The 18916-nt window shown below is 42.6% G+C and overlaps 1 protein-coding gene across 1 annotated transcript in view; it reads right to left on the bottom strand.

Annotated features, from left to right (window-relative positions):
• Nucleotides 1-18916, bottom strand: part of xpot (exportin, tRNA (nuclear export receptor for tRNAs)) — a 29724-nt gene that overhangs the window by 3726 nt on the left and 7082 nt on the right. Inside the window, exons 8-24 of the mRNA XM_083758029.1 lie at nucleotides 18301-18469; nucleotides 15610-15846; nucleotides 14650-14688; nucleotides 14486-14548; nucleotides 13440-13564; nucleotides 12040-12184; nucleotides 11261-11380; nucleotides 10942-11036; nucleotides 8535-8604; nucleotides 7326-7564; nucleotides 4735-5020; nucleotides 3324-3513; nucleotides 1823-1939; nucleotides 1282-1397; nucleotides 1094-1141; nucleotides 904-975; nucleotides 310-366 (exon numbers count right to left, since the gene is read on the bottom strand). Of these exons, the coding sequence (XP_083614155.1) occupies nucleotides 310-366; nucleotides 904-975; nucleotides 1094-1141; nucleotides 1282-1397; nucleotides 1823-1939; nucleotides 3324-3513; nucleotides 4735-5020; nucleotides 7326-7564; nucleotides 8535-8604; nucleotides 10942-11036; nucleotides 11261-11380; nucleotides 12040-12184; nucleotides 13440-13564; nucleotides 14486-14548; nucleotides 14650-14688; nucleotides 15610-15846; nucleotides 18301-18469 (2188 nt within the window). The remainder of the gene's footprint in view (nucleotides 1-309; nucleotides 367-903; nucleotides 976-1093; nucleotides 1142-1281; nucleotides 1398-1822; nucleotides 1940-3323; nucleotides 3514-4734; nucleotides 5021-7325; nucleotides 7565-8534; nucleotides 8605-10941; nucleotides 11037-11260; nucleotides 11381-12039; nucleotides 12185-13439; nucleotides 13565-14485; nucleotides 14549-14649; nucleotides 14689-15609; nucleotides 15847-18300; nucleotides 18470-18916) is intronic.

Genomic DNA, 18916 nt, shown 5'->3' with positions numbered 1-18916 from the left:
CGGTTTGAAAGTGCTTACGTTTGTCAGTGGGTTTTTATAAATACAGTATTCAAGTATTAACAAAAGCTTGTGACTAAATAATGAGGTTCAATTTTCTAGTTTACGTTTTGGACATACAAGATTTCCAGGCAGCGACGATGTATGTATAGTATAACGTTAATGGAAATATATACGTATAAGGAAATAATCATCATTAAAATAATTGACTCCCTAAGGGAGTCCACGTAAACAATTATGCACAAGATCACAATAATAAAACAGAGTAGGCAAAAGGTCTTCTCTGGGAATGAACAGCAGCTGTTAATGTACCTTAATGTAGCTTTTCAGAACCTTGACGTCAGGCTGCTGAAGCACTTGACACAACTCCTGTTCAAACAAAACGAAAGCAGTCGTCACAGAGCTTCTAGACAAGGAAGGTTTATTGGCAAACTTTGAATGAATTAATGAATTTGTTTCATTTCGAATGATAATTAAAAACAATAAACAAAAGAAAACAATGTCCGAAAAGCAGTAGGAATGAAGTGCCAGTAGGATGCCCTGAGGGTGAGAAGCTGAAACAACCGAACTTATTAAACTCCTACCCCTGTTTTGCCAATGTAAAGTATTCATTCACTAATTATAAAATAAAAAATAAATTACAACCTTATTACATTTAAAATGAAAAACCTTCATGTGGGTAGACAAATGTTTTTCAAAATGGTAAAAAGTTGCATATGCAAGTAGACTGATGAGATTAGTAGAAAATCTGTTGCTCTGCAATTGATTATTTAAAATATATTCAGGCTAAACTGAAACTGATGGAAAGCCAAGAGACCACTATTCACTAATCAGACAATTATTTTCTAACTCACTGTCAGAATTGAGTCTTGACCAATATTCTTTTACATCAGCCCACCATCTTACCTGTGTGATTTCTGGCGATACCTGAAGTGAAGGCAGGTAGTCCTGCTGTAAGAACTGGATGAACTCTGGCCCCTGCCAAAGAGAAAGGATCAGAGGAGATGGTCACAGACTACAGTGGAGGAATAATATAATACTAATAACAATGCAATACCTGTAATGTCAATACTAAAGCCACTAAAGTGATACACACCCGTTTGAGATGAATCATTTTCAATGTGAGAGCGCACTCCGACAATGCCTGAAAGACAAAAAACTAACATTTAACCTTACATTTCAACAACATTAAATTACTCAAACTGGGAAACATCTGTATTTGTATTCATTTACATTTGTATTTAATGATTTTAATCTAATATTTTTTTATGTTCAGAAACTTACCAGGACTGTCTGGGCGTCTGTGAGGTCAAAGGTGGGCTTGAGAGGAGCCAGGAAACATGCAGGAACGATGTGTTTGTAGATGAAGTCTGGGAAGCCCACCATGCCATCTTTACCTCCTGGACAGACGACCACAACACTGTCAGTCCTATGGTGTTCATACCCCTTTTCAAATACTTTAAAATGGGATCAATCTCTAGGTCACATTGGGTCAGGGATACATTTTTATGGGTCGCAAGTAAATATTTTAGTTTTCTTCCTATTTCAAAAGATTTTGAAAAGATTTTGAAAAGTTTAAACAAAACAAATTACAAGTGAAAATAGCTGATCTGCAAGCTCACAATGCGGCCCGAATCTGCTATTTTCTTTATGGGTCATGACCAGAGATCTCGCATAATATTCCTCCTTTCACAAAAGATACTGTACACAATATCCCAGTCCAATGCGTGGAGTTACTACTAGATTTGGATTCATAAATATTTACTCGACTTGACAAGTCATCCCATGCCCCAGAGTTCTAGCACTTCAACAAGTCATGCCTTACCCCAGAGTTCTACCAGTCTGGAGAGGATGATGAAGCAGGTCTTCTGAGCTATGGGATCAGGGAAGTCCACCGCTCCCTGGATGATGGTGAAGAGCACCCGCTCAATGTTCTCAACCCCTGAGATGAGAGAGAGAAGCCAAATCAAAGAATAGTGGCCAGGAACCTGTGATGTGGGTTTGACAAATGCTAGTGACGACTTATATTCACATTCAGTTGGTGCATTATTAATACAGTAGTAGACATAAGCTTTTGGCTAGTGGTGGGCAAATGAAGCTTTAGTTTTTAGTCAGTGACCTCTACTGGTGAAATGCAAGACTGCAGTCAAATTAGGCCAACCATCCCACCCACACAGGCAATGACGGTGTAGTTGCTTATCTTGGCGTTGTACACATTTTTCTTTGGCACAGTTGACCAGTCGCAACTCAAACCAGGTTGAGGAAACTAACCTGTCGCTGCTAAGAATGTAATAGAGTACGTCACATGATATTTTCTTTTCTGCACCAAAGCAAGCATCAAGGTTGAAAGGAAATACAGTTTGAAGCTCATAGGACTGCTCTCACAACCAAATGGGCCACAGCATTAGAATCTGTGTTGGCTCTCTTAGAACCCAGGCGACGTTCTATGAGACTAGCTCAGACGCCAAGACGCTCTGAGACGTTCTGAGACCGTATCCTAATCCAGACAACAGTCTTGTCAAAACTCGACTATTGTAACTCCCTCCTTACTGGCCTACCAGCATGTGCACTTAAGCCTCTCCAGCTGATCCAAAATGCTGCAGCTCGCTTGGTCTTCAACCAGCCAAAATTCTCACATGTCTCCCCCCTGCTCCGCTCCCTCCACTGGCTCCCGGTCGCTGCCCGCACAGAATACAAAACTCTGATGCTGGCATTCAAGGCAACCAAAGGTATGGCTCCCCCATATCTTGCAAGTATGATTGAACCCTACAAACCCTCCCGCGCACTCAGATCAGCCAACGCAGGGAAGCTGGAAGTACCCTCACTAAAAACGCCGGGACAACGCTCCACACGTCCCAAACTCTTCACTTCCCATTGCAGTCAGAACTGCAGCATCACTCCCAATCTTCCGCCGTAGTCTGAAAACCCACCTTTTTAGACTCCATCATGGCCCATAGCACTTACCCTACCCCCTTAGATAGCATTTCTGTAGACTTAGATAGCATCTGATACAGACTTATAGCATGTTATGTAGACGGCACTATAATTGCATTGTATATAGTCATAGCACGCCATAGTACATAATGTATAGCATAGTAGTATATATATATAGTTTATATGTATAGTCTCATAATATAGATATTCCACTGTTACTTTCTTAGCTTACGCATGTTTTATGATAAATGCTTTTGTGATGTATTCCCATGCTTTTGTTCTTGATTATTGTAAGTCGCTCTGGATTAAGAGCGTCTGCTAAATGCCTAAATTGTAAATTGTATCCATTACAAATGGAACAGTAACGGTTCCGAAGCATGGGCAGACCGTACCCTGGTTGGCCATGACTTCATTCATGCCGCTGCTGGCGATGGTCTGAATGAAGGTGAAGTAGCTGCGTCTCAACATCTGTTTCTCCAGGGCGGCCGTCTGGTCGTTCTCCTCGGCCGGCCGGGCCAGCACCTCGAAGATGGCCAGGACCAGAGGCATGAACACCTGCTGCAGGAAGGGAGACACCTGGCCCTGCCAAGGACAAAACAAAACAAAACATTAGCTTTGTTGCTTTCCCACTCCATTACCATTACAAATTTGAGCTGACGATTAATTGCCACACAATGAATTGTGATTAATGATTTCATTGTGTTTTTGGCATTGAACATTAACCTATGAATAAAAAATAAACAAAAATTACATTTCTGTTTGCCTTTTAGGCTTTTAAAATCAAGAATTGCAAGGGGCAGCTTAACCGTCTTCCTGCCATTGCCGAAGCCCTTCGGCAATTGAAGCATTAATTTGATATTAACGCTTGCTGCCATTGCCGAAGCCCTTCGGCAATTGCCCTTTTATAGTGCATATGATTGATCAAGCCATAATGCTACTCACGTTAGCCGGTTAGCTAGCAGTGTTGTTAGCACTGCACTGGATCGTTCATATTAATTCACCGTCACCATAAGAATCCATTCTAACCGTTTCTTTCAATCGCCTGTATCTCCTATTCCTTGTCCCAGATGGCATTTTTGGTCAAAACAGCGTTTCTTTGACGGCACGAGCCGACGTTGTGGATGGCTAAAATGTACCGGCATTGATTCGATCATGTAAACAAAGGTTGTCTTGGCAACGTAAAGCTGGCAGGGATAAGCTCACTTCCGGTTGAGGCAAAATGTGGCTTTTCAAAATAAGAGCTCAAATTAAAAAAATGCTGGCATGAATTAGGTCCTAATTTCTCAATAAATGGCAGCAGTAAAAGGGTTAAACAAATATACAAAGAAACTACTGACATTGAAAAGTTGAAGAATTAGTAGCTGATCTACGAAGTGACACGTTGTAAGCTTGTAGATCAGCTACTTCTGCTTTTTTGATATTTGAAAATGTATGTATTTCTCAACATGGAAAACGATTATGCAAAGATAATCGTCTCAAAATAATTGCCATCGTCTCAAATAATTGCGATTAGCCCATTCTGACCGGGCACCCATTTTGGTGTTGGCATCATGTTATGCTTTAGCTATTGAAAAATAGCAGATCTACAAGCTCATATCGCGCCACCGAGTGGCGCGATACGAGCTTGTAGGTCTGCTATTTTTGAAAAATCGAAGAACGACTGACATTTTTTAGAATCTGATCTCGGGTCAGAATGGGTTCATCAGACCAGTGTGTGTCCGGTGGAAACCTCGTATGAATCTGATCTCAGGTCAGAATGGGTTAGACACTGCTGTAACAATCGTCATGGCCCTGGAGAGCTACCTTGAACTTGGCGGTGATCTGACTGATGAGCGGGATGAACTCCTGCAGGTCCCGGGCCTCGCAGTCCTTCAGCATGTGTTCGGAGGCGGCGGGCACAAAGGGCAGCACCTCCTCCTCCAGGCAGATGATCATGCGATGGAGGAAGGAGCGCACCGAGCTCCGCAGCGACCCCCGCTGGACGGGGCAGCTCAGCGCGGGGAGGAAGGTCTGCAGGCAGTCCCGGTACACCTCGGTGCAGCCGCACTGCTTCACCGTCTGCTTGTTGCTGAAGGCCTTGCTGGTGCGACTGGGAGCGACGGGGGGAGGGAGACAAGAGGGGAAGACGTTTTGACAACGAGGAACAATGCCGCCTGCGGAAACTAATCAAAACGCAGCCTGTAACACCACATTTCAAATTACTTTTACACGTACCCGGAATCCATCCTCTGAAATTACTAACGGTTAGGAGCAATAGAGCAGCGAAGTCTGACGTCACTTTCAGTAGAGGGCGCCAATACACAGGGGCAGCGGTGGCCTAACGGTTTGCAGAGCGGTCTTGATATCGGAAGGTCGCTAGTTCGTATCCCCGGACCGGCACGTTAAAATGACCACCGCTGAAGTGCCCTTGGACAAGGCATTGAACCCCTACCATAAAATGTTCTATGAGCAGGGCCTGGCTGTAAACAAGTTATTGAGCTTAGTCCAGTTACCCTGGGTAAACATAGTACCTTTCCTTTTCTTTCAGGTTCATGTATTTTTTTATTTGAATTGTAATCCCCATAGGGCGATTTTAGGTCGCTTCATATAAAAACTGTTTGAAAAATAAACCGACCACCCCGACCTTTCTGTCAGGGGAGTGGCTGTGCGTCGTTAATGATGTCCATTCATATTTGATACAGCCAGTTTCTGGAGAAAATGGAATTAATGTGGCCGCAAAAGCCTTGAAACTACATATGAAGGCAATGTCTGTCGCTGCTAATATACGTCACGCCCAGCTGTCAACAGATTCCTTGTTGACATAAGCTCAGCTGGACATTAAATATCAATAAAATAGAAATAAAAATAAACGTAATTAACATTTAGTTTCTGTTGTGCGACGGGCAGATGCAGCAACCCCGCCTACCCGGAAATGTAGTCTCTGGGTTGTTTGACTCGTTTATAACGCTTATTTTGTTACTCTTTGGGTATATTTGTACATTTCCACCTACAGTCGATACTTCATATCCATATTAGTGAAAAGGCCAGGGTGATCGGTTTATTTTTCAAACACAGTTCTTATATGAGGCGATCTAAAATCCCCCTATGGAGATTACAATGCAAATAAAAAGTACATGAACCTGGGGACTGACGCCCTCTACTGACAGTGACGTCAGGACTTCGGTGCTCTATGGCAACACTTGAACAGCGGGTGGCAGTTGGGGTTCAGCGTCTTGCTCGAGGTCAAGGACATTTCAACACTACGTCACACTAGGTCAGGAGGGGCCAGTGATTGAACAGATAGCCTTTCGGTTCCCGAAAGGCCTCTCTACATTTTTTAACCGATTAGTAATCAATCCCCATTTCGAGCATGTAATTATTTTTGCACACCATTGTGCGCTAACGTATATAAACTAATGTAAATATTTATTTTAATGCTTTTCAATTATTCGATTAATCGAAAATGTAATGAGCCTAATAGTTGCTACAAAAATAACCATAAGTCAAGCGTTGGGTAGGCTTGTCACAATTATTACATAATCGGGGGGCGACTGTGGCTCAGGAGGTAGAGCAGGTCGTCCAATGATCCGTGGGTCGGCGGTTCGAATCCCGGCTCCTCCTGTCTACATGTCGAAGTGTCCTTGGGCAAGACACTGAACCCCAAATTGCTCCCGATGTGCTGGTTGGTACCTTGCATGGCTTCCGCCGCAATCGGTGTATGAATGGGTGAATGTAATGCACAATCTCTGTAAAGCGCCTTGGATAAAGGCGCTATATAAATGCACCATTTACCATTTATAATCGTCTAATCGCCAATTATTTGAGATAATCAAGTTATTTTTTATTTGACATATCTGCCCTGTGCAGGCATATCTGACTAAAAGGCAAACAGAAATGTAATTTCTAATCATAATGTTCCAATTTCCAATGCTAAAAACAACGCAATTATTGGTGTGACGAAACCCCACCGCAAAAGCAATTGTCCAATGCCAATCCAAATAGTTTAGCAACCGTTGCTAAGCTGGGAAAGCTTCCATCACCTCATAGCTATCGTTATTTTGCATGGCTGTATTGTTGAACACATAAACAGCTTAATGTCAGGAAAGTTACACAGCTCACCCACCCAAGTGATGGTGTCTTAAGTGTCTGTGTATTACATGAAAACAAACTCCTGCTCATTTCTCCAGTGCATAGCCTACTGCAGACCTTGTTGACTAGATTTTGAAGACATTTTGAAGCTATTGCTACTGAAATTATCGATTATTTATATGGAGAAATCCCATGACTTAGCATGCATCTCAATGGGTGAGAAGAAGCACAGCTTGCCAGGCCTCGGTCTGGCAGAGTAGAGCGGGTGAGGGCTTAGCCGAAGTGTCAATTCAACGTGACGGCGCTAGCGTTTTGGGGCCCGTTACCTTGCGAAGCCCACGGCGTGGCTCAGACAGTCCGCCAGGGCGGTCTGCCGGTCCGCCTCCGTCTCGCGGGGCAGTTTGTCCAGCAGGAGTCGGAAGGCGTCCATCAGCGGGGCCAGCAGGCTCCTCATGAGGCCCTGCTTCCTCTCCACGGGACTCTCGCCGTTCACAATCAGCACGCCCGCCGTCTCGAAGATGAACAGCTGGTCGTCGCTGGTCAGCAGCACCGGGAAGCCGTTCTCCTGGAAACGGAGAGACGGGGGGGCTCTGGGTTAACCCATTCTGACCTGAGATCAGATTAATGCGAGGTTTCCACTGGACACACACTGGTCTGATTAACCCATTCTGACCTGAGATCAGATTCTAAAAATGTCAGTCGTTCTTCGATTTTTCAAAAATAGCAGACCTACAAGCTCGTATGAGCTTGTAGATCTGCTATTTTTCAATAGATAAAGCATAACATGATGCTGACACCAAAATGGGTGCCCGGTCAGAATGGGTTAACCCGTTCAGACCTGAGGCCAATTCTACAAAATGCTCGACCTGTGCCCGTCGGCCACCGGCCTACTTGGGAACGACGCAAGTTGGGAACCTAGTATGCAATGCCCGTTGTCATAGCACCCGTTTTAACAGTCTGTCCTTTTTGTAGCCATATATGGAGGTCTCTGTATAATGCGTCTGCCTGAAGAGTGCAAACTGACTGAAAGGTGGACGGGTTAAGTAATCTAATGACAGGTGTGGGGTTGCCATGGCAATCAATAATTGGCTGAGGCAGAGGCTACAGTTTTCTATTTTGAAAAACATTTTTAAATAGTTCTAACAGCCGGCCTACAAGTTTACAACGTGCCGATGTAGATCGGCTATTTAAAGTATTTAAAAAAAAATCAAAATTGTAAGAATAAAAAGGGGGATGTTTAGGGGTAAAACACTGACAAAAAATAGGGCCCTTGGGCTCATTAGGTCAACTGGCAGAGCCTGACCAGAGCCTTTTGTGGCAGTTCTGGACAACCATGTACCCGACCGACTCAAGGCCAGGCACTTCACTCCCTGTGGTGGTGTGGAACGCATATGTCAAATTATAATTGGGTGGGGCGAACGGTTCTCGAGTTACGCGTATTCAAGATTCAAGGTTGTAAGATGCCTAGGATGGCATCTTCCTCTGGAATGTGTGAAGGACCGTGTTTACTGCATTACTGTATGTAGGTAACGTACAGGAGGGGTGAGCTCTAGCAGGTCCTGGATCCTGGTCAGGATGTCCTCGATGAAGTTAGTCATGTGTTTACTGTCAACAGAGAAAGACCGGTTAGCATGACAACTCAACACACATGACAGAGCAAAACACAGCAGCAAGATTTGTGAGTTGCTGTGATAGGAGAAGGATAACAAATGGAACACAACCACCCTAAAGACTAATCATTGTGTATATTCCTGCACTATACCTGCATTGAGTGACCTTGGTACATAGAATTTGATCTATTGAAGATTCTGACCTTCAAATGTACATCATTTTTGTTTTGATTGTATTGCTGTATTGTTGTATTGTTCTTTCTGCTTGGTATTCCTGCAGCGCATGCGCAATCACAACCAGCGTCTCATGAGATGGGCAATTCTCATTCAGGACTATAACTTGGAGATTCGACACAAAAAGGGGTCAGATAATGTAATGGCAGATGCTCTGTCTAGGGTCTGGTAGAGATGGGGTCAAACTGTGTTTGATTTGGGGGTGGGGGTGTTACATAATCGGGGATTATGTTTATATATATATATATATGTGGTATATGATAGCGTGGTTATGCATGTATATATATGTGTATATATATTATGGTGTTCAAGTAGGCCTATATATATATATGCGTGTATGGTATATGATAACGTGGTTATGTGCATATCTATATATATATATATTATATAGGATACAACGAGTAAGAGTAGGGTACATTATGAATAGAGTACTGATTAGTCCTTTCAAGTCACAGGTCTGCTGTGGGGCGTGGAGGCGGAGACGAACCATCAACCTCCCTTCTGTCTACCCACCCCCTCGTCACCAGGAACCAATCCGCTCTCAGAGGACCAACCTGGGAACACTACTTAACAGCACCTGTGACATGCACTCGTTGGCATTGTCTCTCAGTCACTCATACTGTGCAGTACTCTGTCCATGTAGGAGCTTAAAGCTCGAGGTTAAAACCACTGTTGAAAGCATAGGCCAGGGGCTAAACCTGTGTGGAGTCCCCTGAGCCTTATACTCTGTTCTGTGTGATTCTGAGTTGAAAATACCACTGATATTATAGTTATATATATATATATATATATATATAAGAGATATATAGTATATAATATAATATATAGTGATCCGTGATTTCTGAGCTAAAGATACAACTGATGTTATAGTTATATATATATATATATATAGAGATATATATAGTATATAATATAATATATATAACGGCGTATGGGTGCGTACTTTTTGTAAATCTTTGTTAGGGCAGTAGTTAGGGTAGACAGCTTAGATAGATTGAACTTGTGTAACTTTTCATTTCATGTATTGGTTAGAGTTAGGTCAGAGTGTTGTGTGATACTTTAGAGTAGGGCTAGATAGTTCTGATGGTTTATTTAAGTTGCCCCATATAGCCTGTCTTTTGTTTTGCATTTCAAGTTGTATCCTTTATTGTTTATTATGTATATACCTTTTATCACAAAAACGTTGAATAAATCACAATTCTCGTGCCAGCCGTGTTGCATCCCTTATTAATACCCCTAGACCTACTAAGGGAATGTAACAGCAATGTAAACGTATGTTTTCTCATGCCAATAAAGCCCTTTGAATTGAATTGAATTGACAGAGACTCAGTCACCTGACAGTCTCCCAGACGCTAATTCTATACAACAACAAATACAGTACGACAGATGTAGAATATATTTGCATTACAATGGTGACTGTAGTTTTTCCCCTGTCAGTGATGCAGTGCTAAACTCTCCATCTGTGTGTGTGTGTGTGTGTGTGTGTGTGTGTGTGTGTGTGTGTGTGTGTGTGTGTGTGTGTGTGTGTGTGTGTGTGTGTGTGTGTGTGTGTGTGTGTGTGTGTGTGTGTGTGTGTGAAAACAGTGCTTTTCAAAGTGGGGGCTGTGTGGGGGAATCTAAGGGAGCCAATTGGACAGTAAAGGAAAAAAACAGAAAGATCATACACACAGTACAGTTATACTTTTTGTTATTCTAATTCAATTCATGATTGTGCCAGTTTAACCAAAGTCAACGTCAATACTGTCAAAACTGCTCTGTGATGTGACGTGTTGTGAGCTTTTAGATCAGCCATTTGCTTAGCTTTTTTCCTCCCCTTTTTGTGCGTTTGTGTGTGTGTTGTGCACATAGATATAAAAACAATAGATGCCTCATTGGCCGCTGCAGTTCGTTGGAGTGTGTGTTGAAGGAGGGGCGGAAGGATTTACACTGTTACAGACCCGAACATGCGCTATGTGACGCACGCTCATGCTTCCGCGGGGCTTCGCAAGGAATCTCGGGAAGGTTTTGCCCTCCCTTGAGCCCATACGCTCCAGAGCCGGAAAGGGCGTCTACGTTTATATGTCTATGGTTGTGCGTGCCTGTGTTTTTCCAGTCTTACTGTAGGGTTTTGACGAATCTGGAGAAAAGGTAAGCCACCCTGCTTCTGACTTTAGGACTGTTATTCCTCAGCCCTCTTTGGTCCAGAAACGCCATCTAGCAACAACAAAATAATTCACTTTAATCAACTTTACACATTGTATTTTTGTAGCCAACGTCCCATTAGCACATTGTATTTATTAGGTTATCTTGTGCCAGCAATTAATTCCGATGCCAAGTTCTGTCTCAACAGTCCATTCATGGCTTATAAAGCTACATAGAAATTATTTATTTGGATGCATACGAGACTTGGATCAGCTCCTGGTGTTGTGAACTCTTACCAAAACGTTTGGAATGTGCTGGGGCTCCACGATGAAGAACTTGTCATAGCGGACGACCGTTTCAAAGAACTCCAGAGACACTGATGTGTGTTGATATCCACTCACGCCACAGGAAACCAGCTGGATTTAAAACAACAACACGTGATGTCAAACGTTCTGCAAGCCAGATTCAGACCACAATCCTAGTTCACACCAAAGTGTTATGCCAGATTTACACTTTGGCGTACAACAAAATAGCAGAAATGAATGATCCCATCTACAAGCCAACAACACGTCCTGGGTTCGTTGAGTGACGGAGCATAAATTAACCATTACAACGTTGTGGGGAACATTTTCTGCTGTCTTAATTACCTTTTAGTAATATTTGTTTGAAATGCAATGCCAAGCCTGATATACAGTTGTCAGAATGTCCAAGGTTTAGGTGAAAAGCCACACCTTGGATTACTCAATTTGCATGTCTATTCACTGGAAACATCATGTCCCGCTTACTGCATCGTGTCCCTAACCCTTTTAAATCAATTACAATGAGGCCAAAGCCAACTAAAAGATCGATCAATATAATTAGGGCTGTCCCGAGTGTATATATATATATATATATATATATATATATATATATATATATATATTATTGATACTAGGGATGAATCACGTTTTTTTGCTCCCGATCTGATTCCGATCATTTGAAAATGTTGTGATCGGCCCCTGATTTCCGATCATGTGATCGGATGGGGACAACCCTAAAATGCCGGGGTGAGGTGAGGTGGTCTGATGACACTGACCGTCCTCATCATGTCCTGCAGGGTGCTGGCCTTGGTCGTGTCCCCAGAGAAGTGGGCACCGTGAGACGCAGGCAGGGCCTCTCCCAGCATGTACAGCAGTCTGACGGCTACCTCCACCTCCATGAACGGAGCGGTCTGCCAGTTCCTGGAGGAAAAGAATCCATTTGAATAAAGTTCAAAAACACAGTATAAAGTATAAAATAATATAGTATAAAATATAGTATAAAAACACGTTAATCGCCCGGGGGTATTTTAGGACCAATGAATCAGAGCGCCTAGCGATTTACAGCAACGGAGCACCTTTGGCGACGCACCAGGCGTTATCCCGGATGCAGCTGAAGTAGCTTGATGTAGCCAAAAGACTCCCGAGGCTATCGACAACAACGGGAGGTATGATTAATTCTATCACGACTAGCGACGGGACTGCGATAGGCCGTCAAAAACATAATCTTTGCTTAGAATTGGACGGAATGCATATTATTTTAGAAAAATCTGCAGAAAATAATGTGTACAACAACTCATCTAACAAACTAGGGATGTGTAAATGTGTCCAAAATGAAAATCGATTTGTATAATTCAATATTAACGATTAATCGATTAATCTTTTTTTTGGGGGGGGGGCTTTTTTTTTTAATATATATATTTTTTTAATTTAACCCTAAAAGAAATCTTCCCCCCCAAGGGGTACCTAAGTCAAAAAAGTTTGGGAACCCCTGATGTAGTTGATTAACAATCATTTTAACTCTTGAGAGTTAATAAGGGTCCATTTGCTTACTAACTCCATCTTTTAAATGAGGACCACTGTTGAGCCAATTGATCACCATAGCAAATTCCCAACACCTGCTAAATCCTCCAATCCTATTAACGATAATCGATTAATCGGACCCATCCCTAAACAAACACTTTGAAACTGCACAGCAGCCACAATAATTATAGAACAAAGACAAGCATTCACATGTTGGAGGCGTTGAAAACGGCACATAGAGAGGTTCTTACTGCCAGTGTTGATTTCGTTGACTAAAACTAAGACGAAAAATGTTCGTCGACTACCTTTTTTCTAATGAAAACTAAATTAAAACTATGATGACTAAAACTAATATATTGACAATTTCGTCAACAAATAAAAACTAGACTAAAATGTTAGGGAGGGAATAGTGGACAATAGATCCAGTACAAGTCATTTTACACTTGGTTGCATCGTTATTTTTATTTATTTATTTGTGTGAAGCCATTACACACAAATAAGCCATTACGACGGCACCAAGGCCCGCCCAAAAAAAAACATTTAGACCAACGACTAAAATAGCATGACATTTAGTCGACTAAAACTATTCAAGAGACTACGACTAAAAAAATAAAATAAAAAAAGTGCTGCCAAAAAAAACAACACTGGCTCTTACTGCATGGTGTTGTTGAAGACGCGCCGCACGGCCTCCAGCAGCAGCTCAGGAGACACCTGCGCCAGGCGGTCCAGCAGCATCTTCAGCTGCTTCCTGTACTCCACAAACATGGCCTCGTCCTCGCCCTGGCAGACACAGACAGACACGTCCACGGAGGACGTTAAACCAGTGGTTCATGTCAAGGACCCCTCAAATTGACACTACCGGTAATTATCCCTCGGACCCCCATTTGAAAAGATATGCCAGGGAGAAGATTTTTTTACGGCTCCAGCTGTGATTCTCAACCAGTTTAATTTCAAGGACACCCAGTTTGACATGCATTAGTCTACGCCCGGACCCCCATTGAATGGCATTTCTATCTCTGGGACCCCCGATTTATATTGTAAAATCAATGTTAATCTAACTCCGAGTGTACAAATGGAACCATTTGTACACTCTCAGAGTTACAGACCCATAAGGGTCCATTTGGTTCCAAACTATCATTTAGCTGGGTACCCCCTGGAACTCCCTCAAGGACCATGAAGACCTCAGGCCCATTCTTCAAATATCTTCTAAAACAGTTTTCTTTGGCTATATCAGTGGTTCTCAAACATTTTCCCCATGTCAAGGACCCCCAAAATGATATCTCCGCTGTCTGGAAGAAACCACTTAACTCCAAAATGTTCATTTTTTACTACTTACTTTTCAGGAAATGAAGAAAACCTTCTATTTTGAAAACAAAGCAATACAAGCAAGCAAACAAAAATGATATATTTTCAATTACTTCCATCAGAGAGGGTGATATGGTGGAGTTCGCAGACAGTTTGAGGGTTCAATGAAGTTAAGAGGTTTTGTCTCAAGCGCTCACTCCTTTTTATTGGTTAAATATTTTCGAAACGACACAGACGTAAAGGTTGTTCAATAGCACTGATTTATGCAACAACAACAAAAATCTAAAACCTCAAAACTTGAGTTAGGTGGTTTCCTCCCAACAGCAACGGTATGCATTTAGAGTGCCTTCTCCCGTTTCACCACAGCTGTATCGTGGCCAACAAGAACACACTTACTTCGTTTTCAAAGTTGTACTCGTCGTCATAGGTGAGTTTCTTCATGACGGCCAGCATGATTGCCTGTTGGTAGCGGAACACAAAAGCAGGATTATTTTATTTTCCCTCAAACACATACTGTAGTAGTGTCTGTGACACGTCGTGGTTTGCAATGATGACCTCACCTCTATGTTTGCTTTCTGCTGGTCTGTCAGTTGAGGAAGCTGGAAGGGATCACATGAAGACACAACTTTATTATCAAATTCATTAAAGTCAGATTTACTGGTGGGTTGCTCTGTGAGCCCAATCTTCAACCTGTCCGTGTCCCCTAAATGCGATTAGAGCAAACCTGACACATTGAACACTACAGTGTTATTTTCGGCGACTAAAACTAAGATGAAGAATGTTTGTTGACTACCTTTTTCCACTGACGAAAACTAAATGGAAACAAAATGAAAACTAAGCTACTGTATGATGACTAAGACTAAATATACTGACAATTGTGTCAACAAATAAAAACTAGACTAAAATGTTAGGAAGGGACTAGTGGACAAGAGATCTAGTACAAGTCATTTTACACTTGGTTGCATGCTGAAAATAGCAGATCTACAAGTCTGCAAGTTCTACAAGAACTTGTAGATCGGCTATTTTCAGCAAGTGTAAAAACAGTCATTACGACAGCATCAAGGCCCGCCAAAACACATTTGAGTCGACTAAATCAACTGTAGATTTAGTTGACTAAACTCTTAGACTAAAAAATTCCAGGTGACTAAAATGTGGCTGAAACCAAATGATAACTACTGAAGAGACTATGACTAAACTAAAATCAACATTTGCTGCCAAAACAACACTGGAACCCTAGTGCTTCTGTTTGTTTCTGGCACAACAGCGCCCCTACTAGTACTCATAGTCATACCACTGGTGCTCATGGCCACAAAGGTAGTCACATAGGTAGGTGAACACATCGGTAGGTGAACTGCTGTTCCTTGGAGTGGTTGCGACACTCAAACATAATGAATGCAAGTCATTTCTTTGTATATGTCAGTTATTTGTCATACTCGCCCTGTGTATTTTTCGATTACCAAGCAAATGTCTTCTTTATTCACATCCAGCGTTCCCACATCGCTCAAACACATTGAAATCACCTGTTTGAGGACGTGCAGGTAGTCGTAGCAGAAGCACACGATGTTGGCCGAGATGTCGTCGTCCTCGTGCACCAGCAGCTGCAGCAGCAGCGGCACCTTGGCCTCCAGCGCCTGCAGCGTGTCGGACGCCACCTTCACGCTGCCCGTCTTCACCAGCCTGGTCCAGCTCAGCACCAGAGACTGGCCCATGCCGTTCACCAGCCGGGAGAACTTGGCCAGGAAGTCCACGTCCTCCTCCTGCATGGGGGACGGACAAGGAAGGAGCGAGCATTGTTTTTCCGCAACTTCGTCCATTTTGGGCGGAAACCCTTTTTGGTGTTTTAACCCATTCTGACCTGAGATCAGATTCATACGAGGTTTCCTCCGGACACACACTGGTCTGATGAACCCATTCTGACCTGAGATCAGATTCTAAAAAATGTCAGTCGTTCTTCGATTTTTCAAAAATAGCAGACCTACAAGCTCGTATCGCGCCACTCGGTGGCGCGATATGAGCTTGTAGATCTGCTATTTTTCAATAGCTAAAGCACGACATGATGCCAACACCAAAATGGGTGCCCGGTCAGAATGGGTTAAGCATTATGTTATACTTTAGCTATTTAAAAAAAATAGCAGATCTACAAGCTTGTAGGTCTGCTATTTTTGAAAAATTAAAATAGCATAATAAATTAAAATGTGCTTGAAATCTTTCAGGAAATTGTCAGTATTTAGATTTTTTTTTCCCGACTTCAGGCCTAAATGGGTTAACTCTTTGCGTGCGTGTGATGTCACAGGTGCAGATAGATGCTTGTGGTAGTCGTTTTGGGAAGGCCACACCCTTGAATGAGGACATTTAGTTAATTAAAAAGTTAAAGAAAAAACACCTGGAGACAGACAGCCAGAGATAAACAAGCTTGTAGCCTATTCTTAGATATGGAGACAAACTTGATGAAACGCATGCCTGTGAAGCACTGCAAACCCGTGGATAAAAACATTCTTAAGTTGAGCTACATTCTCGATTTTGGCATTATAGTAGAGTTCTTCTCAAACTTTTTCTATAAAAAGGGATCTCCAGTTGGTTTCATAAATTTGCATACCAAACTAAACTGGAGATCCTTTTCATTTTTACATTCTCAGATTCACAGACCTTAAGGGTCCATTTAGTACCAAACTTTAGCTGGGGACCCCTTTGATGACCCTCAAGGACCCATTGGGGTCCCTGGAATGGTTTTGCCGAACGCTTGCCTATTTGTTAAATTATCCAATGTGTTTGTGGTTGTCTAAAACACAGGATGTTGTCATTGTCTTCGGGAGGAGGTCATAAGTCCAGCGGGCAGAGGCCAACAGGAACCGGACACGTGAACTTTAACCTCTTACGGTTTGTGGCACTAAAGCAGACACGGGCCTCTCGGCTCTCTCCCATAACGCCGACAAACGACAGCAATGACCCACAAAAGGTGCTACAAATGACAGCAACAAACAAAGGCACATTTAACCCATTCTGACCGGGCACCCATTTTGGTGTCAGCATCATGTTATGCTTTAGCTATTTAAAAATAGCAGATCTACAAGCTCATATCGCGCCACCAAGTGGCGCGATACGAGCTTGTAGGTCTGCTATTTTTTGAAAAATCGAGAGTCAGAATGGGTTAAAAAGAGATTTAGGAGTGCAGCGTGGGTTTGTATCCGTAATTGTAGCCAACTGAGATCAGGTTCTTTTTGGATAAAAGGCGTAAGCCGCAAAGAAATATATAAAAAAAAAAAAGAAAGAAAAAAAAGAATCTGAGGCAATTCAATGTTTTCATGTGTTGTGTAAATAAATGGTAAATGGTGCATTTATATAGCGCCTTTATCCAAGGCGCTTTACATAAATTGTGCATTACATTCACCCATTCACACACACACACACACACACACCGATGACAGGGGAAACCATGCAAGGCACCAACCAGCGCATCTGTAGAAATTTGGGGTTCAATGTCTTGCTCAAGGACACTTCGACCCTAACTCTGGGGGAGCCCGGGTTCGAACTGGCAACCTTGCGGTTACCATCCGGCCACTCTACCCCTGAGCCACCACCGCCCCGTTGTGTAGACATGGCACAATGAATATCTTTTATTGTACAACTGAGCAGTGGATTGAGCGTGTAAATCAGCTATTTTCACAGTATTTGAAATGGGACTAGTGTTAACTTTATAATTTACGTTTTCCAAAACCAAAATCACAATATTCGTCTTTGATTAGTAATGGAGTGTAGATCCTTGGCTTCTTTTTAAATCAACCTGAGGTACTTGCCTACAGTGTCTCTACAGAGGAAAGGAACTTAAAATATGCATGTCAGGAAGCAATGGCAGTTTGAAAGTGAGCATAGCCTTTAATGAAGTAGTAGTAGTACGCAATAAGATGTTTAAGAGAACGACATTGATATCAATGACTTTCTCATACGCATAGGCGATTTTAAGGGGGTACCCAGGGGGCACAAAAAGTTAAATATAGCTTTTGGGTCTCGACATGAAAAGTGTGGGAACCACAGAGGTACACCAACCATACCAGCAGAAACGTACTTCGCATGGTCCAATTCAGACCTATCAACGTTCATTTTACAAATTTACAATTCAAACTGGAACATCAGAGGATAGAGGACGCTGATGAAAATGCTCCAACACCGCCATGTGACGGTATGCGACAGCAAGTATAAAATGTGGTACCAACCTGTTCAATGTTGAAGAAGCCTGCAGATTGCAGAACTTGGCACAGAGACTCCACCAGCTTGGTCTTATCCACAGGATCCATGCCCTTGTTGACTATCTCAAACAGACAGTCGCACGCCTCCTCTCTCAGCTCCATCACGGACATCTGACTCAGCAGCAGGTTCACGAACCTGACGACAAAATAGGCAACTTAAGTACCTGATGGTTTCAGCTCTGTTCGTGTATCTGGCTGCAAGGTATGAAAACCGAACATGAGATGGATGTCGGTTAAATGTTTTGTTTATTATCTTGAGTCTAGGAATCTGGTCATTAAATATAACCAGGGGTGCACACAAGCGGTGCTACATTGCGCATGCGTCAAAACGTTTGGTGCGTGGTAGATCAAAGGCATGGAGGCGCATTTGCGCACCAGCTGAGACTGAGAGACAGGGATTTAGAGAATGCTGACAGGCATTCAAAAGGAACTCAAATGAGATGTTAACGTCCTGTAAGTAGACTTAGAAATAAAACTAGTGTTGAATAATCATTACAAGTGGCTCTTATTTTGATGAGGCAGTTTCTGCACAGGAAGTCCGTTTCACTTGTAAACAAGCTACGATGGATGAGCTGTCAAAGTG

Source organism: Protomyctophum parallelum (assembly GCF_964188405.1).
Source record: "Protomyctophum parallelum genome assembly, chromosome: 22".
Taxonomy (NCBI): domain Eukaryota; kingdom Metazoa; phylum Chordata; class Actinopteri; order Myctophiformes; family Myctophidae; genus Protomyctophum; species Protomyctophum parallelum.
This window is presented reverse-complemented; position numbering and strand designations above follow the sequence as displayed.